This window comes from Amphiprion ocellaris, chromosome 9 (assembly GCF_022539595.1).
Source record: "Amphiprion ocellaris isolate individual 3 ecotype Okinawa chromosome 9, ASM2253959v1, whole genome shotgun sequence".
NCBI classification, from domain to species: Eukaryota; Metazoa; Chordata; class Actinopteri; family Pomacentridae; genus Amphiprion; species Amphiprion ocellaris.
This window is the reverse complement of record NC_072774.1, coordinates 25,304,540-25,314,836: the sequence shown is the minus strand read 5'-3', so window position 1 is coordinate 25,314,836 and position 10,297 is coordinate 25,304,540. Positions and strand designations below refer to the sequence as shown.

Sequence of the window (10,297 nt, the reverse complement as noted above, 5' to 3'; positions counted from 1 at the left end):
GAGGGTGAAAACGGTTCCAGGCTTTTTCAGTCTATTCCTCGCCTATAGAGGTCGCTGTGATATTGCAAAACAAACGTGCGTAAGTCACTCCACAGGTTTAAATCATTCAGCCTCTGGAACAGCTCACTTTGCAGGTTACTGTCATTTCCCCCCAAAAAAAGTGACTCAAACGACGAATTTAACCAGAACTATAGTCACATGTTGCTTCACAATAAAGCTTTTTTTTGTTTCTTCTCTGCATTTTAAAAAAATGCAATAAGTTAATGACATGGTGGCTTTAACATCACAGCCATATTTCATAGCATAGCAGCAAAATGAATAGATAAAAAATAGCATTGCTCTCCTGCTAATATTACAGCTGCTGTAAAATAAAATACGCAAAATAATAAATACCATCCTCACATCATCCTCCATTGAGAGCTAATTATTGCACTTTCCCCTCTTATTACGTCTAAAGCCCATTAGGCTGTTGTGGCAAATCAATATTTGCTGTTTGGTCACCGATTGAGGAGCAAAAGAGGTGATTTTATTGGCTAGTGATCACTATCAGTGTCGGAAAAGACAGAAGCCCAAACGGTGGCCCTGCTCCTCCAGGCCCACAATGTCAGCCTCCCTCCCCACCCCTCCAAAAAAAGAAAATATTAATAATTTATCTTCGAATCGACTTCTCCCTCTGACAGATTAGATTTTAACCATTTGATTTTGTTTGGACTGGGCGTTCCCATATTATTACTTAATGACCTTCCCAGCTGCTCCTGTCCATTTTCTGTCACCAGCAACCATCTGGGCACTTATTAGCACCTCAATGCATCCACGCTGCTTTCCTCCCAAACTTGAATAAAATTAAGCCGAGCTGCATGCAGACTGCCAATATTTTTTTTTTCTCCCTTTCCATTCCCACCCTCTTTTTTAGAAATAAAACTGGTAACAGGCCAACGTTTTCTTCACAAATAAATTATGTAATAATAATAATAATAATAATAATAATAATAATATCCAAAGAAATGCAGGCTGACGATCTTGGATTTTCTCTATAATTTCATTTAGTTTATTAGGCAAAATATACGATCTGGACAAATTCCTTCAACGTTTCCTATTTACAAATTTAAATCACTTGGTATTTACATTAAAGAAAGGACACCAAAAACACAAGATAGAGACAAAATAATAATAATAATAATAATAATAATAATAATAATAATAATAATAATAATAATAATAAAGTAAAAAGCCTACCAAAATGTCCCAGCCTGCCTGGGCAAAGTGGAGAGAGAGAGTAACATTATAGGCGCGATTATAGGCTACACAACAATAGAGGAATTAATCCATCCATCCACAGGATATTACCAAATTACGCCATTTGTTCTGTACCGACTGAATGCTACGCTGCATTATTATTTCTCATTGTCCTTTTTAGGGAGTGTAAAGTCTCTTTTTTTCTATTTTCATTTTCTTTTCTTTTTTTTCAAGCACGAAAAAAATGTCTTGATCAAGCCGAGGAGAGGGCAGTGAGGACCCGTTGCGTGGCGTCTTGTGGACTCCTGGCGCTGGAAGGCAGAGAGGATCTGGATAAAGAATAATACAGAGAGGTAGATAAATACCCCCGCCGTGTTTGGACAGCGGGTTTCAATATGCATCTCAAGTGTCTGGCTGAACACTTCTGATTAGAAACAGACTGCAGCCCTCCTTTTCCAATTCCTCGCTTTCTTTTTTCCTTCCCACATTAAAATAATAATAATTTTACGAGTCGAAAATATTTGACGCTGTAGGAAAAAGAAAATCCTCTTTGTGCACCGACTGTCAACAATTAGAATTCATGAAAAGCAGGACTGTTGCACATAGAGAGGAGGTTATTTGTAATACTTGAAACAGAAGTAAACTTTTTTTCTCTCTCTCCCCTGGGCTCCGGGTCTCCCAGGGGTCTTTAGGGAAAGCACACAGCCCAGACAGAGCCCGTTTTACTCGGTGACTTGATAAGTAGCCACACTCTCCCCAGAGGGGAGGAATTAAAGGGGGTGTGGGATGGGAGTCAAGACCCCTGTCACCCGCAAAGCAAACTGTATTTTTTTTTTTTTTAAATCGTTGCCTATTTTATTTTGTAGCACTATTATTGCTTTGTGTAAAATAAATTAATTAAATAATAAAACACAAAACTAAAATTTAAAAAAAGCTACTGCACATAAACTTTAGATTTTTCTACAAGAATTCGTTAAGCAGCTACACCAGCTTTGCAAACCCTATAATTCTAATAATTTTAGAATAATTGTATTTGCTTTAAAAATATTCCTAATTGATTTTACTTTTGAAAGGCTATTTTATTTAGTGCTACTGGAAAAAATGCTTGCCTAAATCGATTTAAAAGTATTTTACTAATGCAATAATCACATCTTTAAAATTATAATAATTCCATGTGAGGCTATAACTGGTATTTTTCTTATGACAACGTGTCCCCAAATCTCAGCAAAAGCAAGAAAAATTAAAGTGAAAGATCATCTCACCTGTCATGGATGGGTCGAAAGGAAGACTTGAGGGTCTGTGTTGGAGGTGAATCAGACCTAACACCGTTTTCATGGTCTGGAGAGGAAACAAAAAAAAAGATACACGTCAGTATTTCAAGATGGATAAGTTATAGGCTTTTATTTTTGAATATATAAAAATAAACAATTGTTTTCTGCGTATTTATGTGGACACTGAGGATTTAAGTGTGTGGATATATGAAGGCTACTCATGCGTAAAATGTGTGCGCACATGGCTTTGATATAATTGTGCGTAAAACACAAACAAAAACAGTCACTATTTAAAAGTAGGCAAAATACATTTAAGTTATCGCACGTTTAATAGACATCTACCTGCCGTTTTAGTGCGTGTGCGCGCGTACCTATGTGTTTGGGGCTGTGGGTCTCTGCTCCGGCCTTGCTGTCGTTGCTGAGCGCTGCTGAAGCTGCTACCGGCGACACCACCACGGAGGTCGGCTGCTGCTGCTGGGCCGGAAGGTGGTGGTTGTGGTGGGGGTGATGGTGCTGATTTACTCCCAGAAACGATCTCACATTCAGCAGGGAGTTCTGGCCCAGGAAAGCCCCATTCGTCCAGTTGTGGAACTTCCCAATCTGGCATGTGTACAGTCCGTGGCTGGGGAGGAAAGCCGGGTGGGTCTGGATCTGGTGGTGGGGAGCTGACGGGTGAGTTGTGACCCCGGGGCCACAAGGGGACGTAGGTTTCTGTGAGGAACTATCTGGACTAGTGGCGGTCTCTGCCAAAGACCAGATTTTGGGCTTATTGTTAGACGGGAGAGGAAAACTCCCTGGTCTGTCCGGGGACAAAACTCTAGTTGTGTTGTTGTTGTTGCCGTCCGAGTTGTCCTTACTCCCTTGGTGAACTGAAATTGTGCTCTTAGATTTCTCAAAGGCCTCGTGGGCCTGCAGGGCGAAGGCCCGTCTTTTCTCCAAGCTGTCCAACTCTCCAGCCGCTCCGACGCCGCCCCTGAGGTCCCTGCTGCCCTCCGTTGATTTATCGTCATCGTCCTCGTTGCTTTGATCCCCGTCGTTGTCGTCGATTTTGTCGATATCTATGCTCTCCAAATCAATCTCCTCCTCGTCTTCATTTTTCTCCGCCTCGTCTCCGCTGCCGAACAAGTTCCCGTCCTCGCCGTCCTCTTTACTCCTGCCCCAGGTCACCTTGTTCTCCTTCTTGAGCCTCCTCCTGGCGTTGGCGAACCATGTGGAGACCTGAGTCAGCGTCATCTTGGTGATGATGGCCAGCATGATCTTCTCCCCCTTGGTCGGGTACGGGTTCTTCCTGTGCTCGTTGAGCCAGGCCTTCAGGGTGCTGGTGCTCTCCCGGGTGGCGTTCTTGGGCCTGGCCGGGTCTCCGTACTGGAACTGACCGTATGGATAGAAGGCAGGAGACGTGTGGGCCGCGAAGCTGGCAGGATGGACGCCAGGACTTTCTTTCAGCTCATACTGGGATCCCTGAAAACCAAGGGTCATGTGTTACTGCAGTGGAACCAATAACATACATTTAACATAGATTATTACAAATAATACATATTTTACGCGTCTTTTTACAATGTGCCTCAAATACATTTTGGACACTTTGATGCGTAATTCAAACGTGAAAACGGCCTCTGTTACAGTTACAGTTGCACCTGACTCAGAGCTTTCCACAAATAAGCTTCTCAGCTTGCAGCACCACATGCTTCAGGCCTGCGGCACCTGCGACTGCACAGCAACTATCTGAGTCCTTTGATTAAGCAAATATTTTTCTTACATCGGCAGTAGACTTGTAATAAACTACCGAAGAGAGCAGCCCAGGAGAGGGTTTGTTGTGAAGATACAGTTGACAGTACCTTCCTTCTTTCACTCCGACAAAACAGCAGCTTTAAGGCCCAAGTTTTGCTTTTTTCTCAGCTCGTCATAGTTAAAGTTTTGTGCCGAATTTCACTCCCAGAGTCCATTTATATTTGCTTTATACTAAGAGAACAGATATGCGAATCAGTTCAGCCACATGTTTGTGTTTTTGGATCACAGCTCTTGTTTTGAAGCTTTGGGCCTGATGCACACATTTTCCGCACAGTAAGTTAATTATTATTTCCAGGTGTGTTTTGACCAGATAGATATCTTTTGTTTCAAATCTGCAAGTAGATAAAGTTAAAATCTACGTGGCAGTCTGTATATAAAAAGTCTACCTTTCTAAAATCTGTGGCATATTTGTTATTTGAGCTTCTGTGTGGTGACAGAATATTCCCAACAATCTGAGGAGAAACTTTTTTTTTTCACAGTGCACGCTGGAATACAGCTCTGTGGAACTTTTAAAGAATAAAAAGTAAAATAACTTTTGACCCAGAGGTTGGCTTTGTTTACACGTTTTTTTTTCTTTTCTTTTTTGGACAACAACAAAAGAGTTCAATCCGCGTATTTATTCATTTTTATCCCTCTGGTCAAACTTTCACTTTGCAGCCACACAGACAAGCGGGCCGTTGAAAAATCGATCGAATATATCGTCTTCAACTGAATAATCAACATTAAAAATCCGAATTACTAAACGGCAAATGTGTTTACTCTTTTGGTCGAGGTGACCACTTTGGGTTTTACTGCTCAGGCAGCGACAGTTGGGACGCAAAGCGTTAACATCCGCCTCTGCAGCGTCAATCCTCAAAGAGAAACCAAAAAAACCAACATGTTTTCTTACCATTTGTGAGAAAAGAGCCAAGTCCGCGCTGGTGTACGGTAAGAAAGCGCTGTAGTTGTGTGCGTACGGGTTGGCGTACATGCCCAACACCGATGTGACGGCCGCCGCGGTGGCGGACGGACTTCCCCCGATTTCGGTGCTCCCTCCCCGCGACGACGGCGTAAGCACTCCCGGTCTCTCGCTCCCGTACACCGCCTGGGAGGCACTTAAGTACTGCGGGTAGCCTAGCTGGGGAAAAGACATCTCCACCGCTGAACTGGCGCACAGCTCTATCGTCCGACAAACTGTGCGTAAAATTTAAAAAAAAATAAAAAAAAGTGTGCGAAGGAAGAAAAAAAAAAGAAAAAGAAGAAAAAAGAACCAGGAGCAGCAAAAAGGGGAAAGTGTTTAAGCCAAAGTCAGAGCTACTACAGTCATACAGTGGTATGCAGTCAAAACAAACCGCTCTTAAATCTCAGCTTCCTCTCTTTTCTCGCGCAAAAGTCCGCTGGATGTGATCTGATCAACAATTGCGCTCCGACTGACGCGCCTGGCCCTGAGGTCTCCAGGCTGATCTCTCAGATACAATTTGAAGTTGATGCTTTGATTGGCATCCCCTACTTGAGCCTGCAAGCTCCTCCTCGTTTGGAGCAATGTGGATAATGTGAATATAGAGTGAGCACATTGGCTGGGGCCTCCCTCTTTCCTCCCTCACCCCTCTCCTGACTCTCTCTCCGTCTCTCCCTCTCTCTCTCTCTCTCTCTCTCTCCCTCCGTGTTTGGACTTATTGTATGTTAAATGTTCAAGCATTAGAGTCCATTCACCGAAGGCTTTGATTGTTGTATGACAACCTGTCTACACGATTTTACAGCTGTCCGACACAGGGGGAAGTAAACCCGTCAGAAGAAGGAACTTACTTTGAATAGATTTAAATTGTAATTAAAGGGGGAAAAGCCTCTCCGCAGAGGAATTAGTATTTGGTAACACGGGCTGTTGATGCCTTTATTTAATTCATAGTGACTAATTTTCTCTTTCAAAAATGGAAGAAAAAAATCTCTAAGTTGGATTTATTCGTCGCAGTTATTCAAAACTTATTGTTAGAGAGACACGATGCTTTATTCGGATTAAGAAAATTCAAAGAAATATTTGAATAAAATCGCCAAATAAACAAATAAATATATATTATGTTATATATTGTTTGTCACTTAAAAAAAATTAATTTAAAAGCTAATTTTCAGACGCATTTCCACCAAAAAACAGAAAAGGCAACTAAATCCATGCAAATTTCCTCCATATAATTTATTAATTATGTATGTTGTTTCATTGACTTCTGTTTTTGCTTCGCTTTGATTTCTTCATAAAGGTTTAATCAGTCAAATCCTCTCCTTCTCCCTCCTTTTTCCCCCCTCTTGCCTCTCAGTCTCCATCTGCGTCGTGCGCGTGTGTGGACTTCAACCAGATTGTTGTTGTCCTTTGTAAGAACACAGCCACTTCACGTTTCCTTGTTTTGAGTGAAAAGGGAACGAGGAAAGAGCCAAACACCGAGACACCAGACTGTGAAGTCTGCAGGTCACTGTGCGCGACACACACCGTTTATCCATGTACGTGAAGTCTCTAATTTAATTAAAATTACGCGCCAACTTCTCCAAAACACACACACAGAGAAGAGTAAAAATTAAGAGAATTAATTTGCCACAGTTTAGAAATCTGCTTATTGTTGGTGTGACTTGAAATTTTCTTAATTTTTATTTCTCAACGGGCTTTGGGAGGGGAAAAAAAGTGATATTAGTTTTGGTCACCTCCTCTTGAACTGCTTATCCAATTTCCAGCTGACCAAAAGGAAGAAAGGCTCGGACACTAACCTCTGCTCGGTGTCCACTCTGACAAGCCTTGTGGCTCCCGGGAGGGGAGGCTGTTCACATTTTAACTGTTCTATTCCTATTTGATTTGATTCTCATATCACCCACCTCCCGAGTCAAAAGGAGGGGGTATTCTGTAGATCTAGATTTAATGCCTTAACGACTGAAGCCCAAGAAGTCAGTAGATTCTGATCAGCACCAGATGGCTCCGAGTGGATATTGCCGAGCGCCGAGGATCTGTTAAAAATATCTGAGGGGCACTGATGGTAATCTGGGTAACACATCAGAAAGGAGGGGAGGAATGGCAATTGTGATAACCCGCTGGAAATGTGTGCAGGGGGCTAAATATGATGGCTGGTGGAGGGAGACAGAAAATATCTCCAAGTAGAAATGAAAGAGAAAACGAGAGGAAAATTTAAAAACAGAAATAGATCTGATAAGTGAATCAAAAATACATAATATAACATGCAAAAAAAGGAAGAATACTACTACTGCTAATAACAATAATATATGTTTTATGTGTTGTCTTTATTTTTCGACAGAATAAATATTTTCTGAGTAAATCTGGTGAGCAGGGACACGTGTTGAGGGCAATAAACCATCACCGTTAACTGATTTATCGAGTCTTGTTAAACTCTCATTACCACCAGAAGCTCTTCAACTCGGAGAGAGAGAGGGGGGAGGCAGGGAGAGGCAGAGAGAGAGAGCACAGAAAAAACTTTACTCCAGATCCTCTCTCTCTCCGTTCATCCCCTCTGAAATAAAAAAAAAACCTCGTCCACTTCACGTTCACTCCCAACGCAGAGCCTCCAAACGCACGAGCCGCTCTCCGTCCGTACCCGTCGCCGAGTGGCGTGCACGCGCACCCACGCCCACACGCACCCAACGATTTTTGAACGTTCTCTCTCTCCTTTAGTTTAAAAAAAAGAAAAAGAAAATCCCCAGGCTTCTCCTATCAGATAGTTTTATCATGTAAATCTACAGGAGCCTCTTCATAAGCTGCTCCGCCTTAATGGCCACATTCTAATAAGTCACTCAGGTATGGTCGATAAGTGCTTTTATTTAACAGCCTGCGTGTGTGTTCCACATTTCAAATTCACCAATTTGATCTTTTTTATTTTCTCGGTAGAAATTTAAAAAATACACACACACACTGTGTATTGTCAGTATTTCTGATTATGTACATGTTAAATTTATTCTTGATGTGTGGAGTAAAACAGACTGGAGGCTCAGCTGCATCCACCTGAACTGTCACCTGTAAATTCTAAAAGAAAGAGATCAAAGGCTGCTGAAATCTCTCCATCCTTCTCTCTGATAGCCTATAGAGATATAATGCTATTAAAAGGAACTGACATATTCTCACTTACTGTGGTTGGAGGAGAGAAACCTCCGTCATTACTCATGTTCAAGGTAGGAATAATGGACAGAAAAAAATGGTATATGCAGTGTACTGTTTAGGAGTTACAGACACTTCAGTTATGAGATAATTAAACATTTAGAGTTTTATCTTCAGTGGAAAAGAAGAAACAAATATGATACTGTATTATTAAGTACAGACAGACAGAGTAAGTCAACAGCATTCTCCATATGGTTAAAATGCATTAAGATGATGTTTGATGACTGTAGTATGTTCCCAAACAAAAAACAGACATGCACTGTAGCACACAACTTTAATTCATCTTTTATAGGTAAAATATATTTTCTTTAAAATGTCAGCTACAAAAGTTTGCTGTGGAAAGAAATTAAAAAACAACATACTTTACCATGCAAGATACATTCATTATTATTTATTTTTTATTAACTAAGACATTATTCTTGGGCTGTGGCAGTGCAGTCTTTTAATTTTCCCTGATTTAGTTTAATTAAAATCTATATATGCGTGAAGTCAGGTCTGCAGGATCCAGGCCAACAGGTAGACCTGAATGACTCCAATAGAAGTCAAAGAGAGTGAACCTGCATTACAATAACATCGGTTATGTTGACAGTTGGCTACCACCGCAGAGGTCAAGGGTGTCTCTGTGAACTAATAACTGTGGTGAAAGATACTCCTTTCCTGCCTCTGGGAGTGCCAAAGTTGAGGAAAGGTTAAGAATCTGCAGAATGTTCCTTTTGTGTTTTTCTCGCAGATTATCAAATTAAGTGTTGAAACCAAAACTCCCTTTTCCCCCTGAAGAGAGGAGATTAGATGAATATCAATGATATTAATGGATCATCGCAACTGTTCGACGTCTTTGCTTTAATATTGCGAACAAGCATGGACACACACTCACGCATTGGTCCTGGTTTACTCCCCGAACTGCGTCAGAGCAACTGAACTATTCAGCTGTGGGCTACAGTCAGAAGACCACTGGTGTTACTGTGAGACATTTGATACGCAGACAACTGCACCACACCTATAGGTAAGGAAACCAGGAATTTCCTGGATAATAAAAGAGGTCTATTCTGGGTCTTAGAAGGTCAAGACGTTATGCACTTGACAGCTAAACGGCTGGACGGGTGCTGGTCCCCAATTTTTGACGAGACAATGAGCTTCTGGGCTTGAATTCCAGCCAAACTTAAAGGTGCTTTGCAGCATTTGGATATTCATTAAAGCTTCTACAAGCCTAGCCCTGCTGTAAATGCACAGCTCCATATATTACAGACATTAAACTACTGAGGCCTTCATAAGCATGCATTAGTATTTAGTTCAGGATTTTATGAATATCTTTAGCATTATACCTCTATAATGTTCAGTGTTCAACTTGATTTATGCTGCACCAAACATACCTGTAATGCCACAGCTGTACTCAGTATATATCTTTTTTATTGTGGTCGTTCAAAAAGCTTCCTATGAGTTCTAAAATTTCAAAGTGACTGCTACTGAGGTAACATTACAACTTACATGACTGGCAATTGAGTTTATTGTCTGTTGTTTACAAGATGTCATACACATGTACAACACTGTCTTCTAGAAATTAGATTCATATACTAATTTGTTTTGTGATGATTATTATTTTTATTATGTGATTCACAAAAATGTGGAGAACATCACAAACTACCAACTATCCTGCAAGTATATATTACAGTAACCAAAAACTTTGTCGAAGGTTAAGAAAAAGGCACAGTTCTGATTTAATACCATAAAGTATTTATAAAGTAAACACATCTTTTAAGTTAATCTTTTAACTTTGAAGTTTTTTTATTCCATTCAGACCTCAAGTGCTGTGAGTTCCTGAACATAATTCTAAAATAGATTTTTTTTTATTATTATTGTGCTTTAGTTGCTGCAAACA

At 40.8% G+C, this 10,297-nt stretch overlaps 1 protein-coding gene across 1 annotated transcript; it reads right to left on the bottom strand.

Annotated features, from left to right (window-relative positions):
* Positions 1-1,423: 1,423 nt before the first annotated feature.
* irx1a (iroquois homeobox 1a) lies at positions 1,424-5,787 on the bottom strand. The gene is made up of 4 exons (XM_023266746.3): positions 5,188-5,787; positions 2,879-3,968; positions 2,499-2,574; positions 1,424-1,565 (listed from the first exon to the last, which is right to left on the bottom strand). The coding sequence occupies exons 1-4, from the start codon at positions 5,428-5,430 to the stop codon at positions 1,490-1,492; spliced, it is 1,485 nt and encodes a 494-aa protein (XP_023122514.1). The 5' UTR covers positions 5,431-5,787; the 3' UTR covers positions 1,424-1,489.
* Between the last annotated feature and the right edge of the window lie 4,510 nt (positions 5,788-10,297).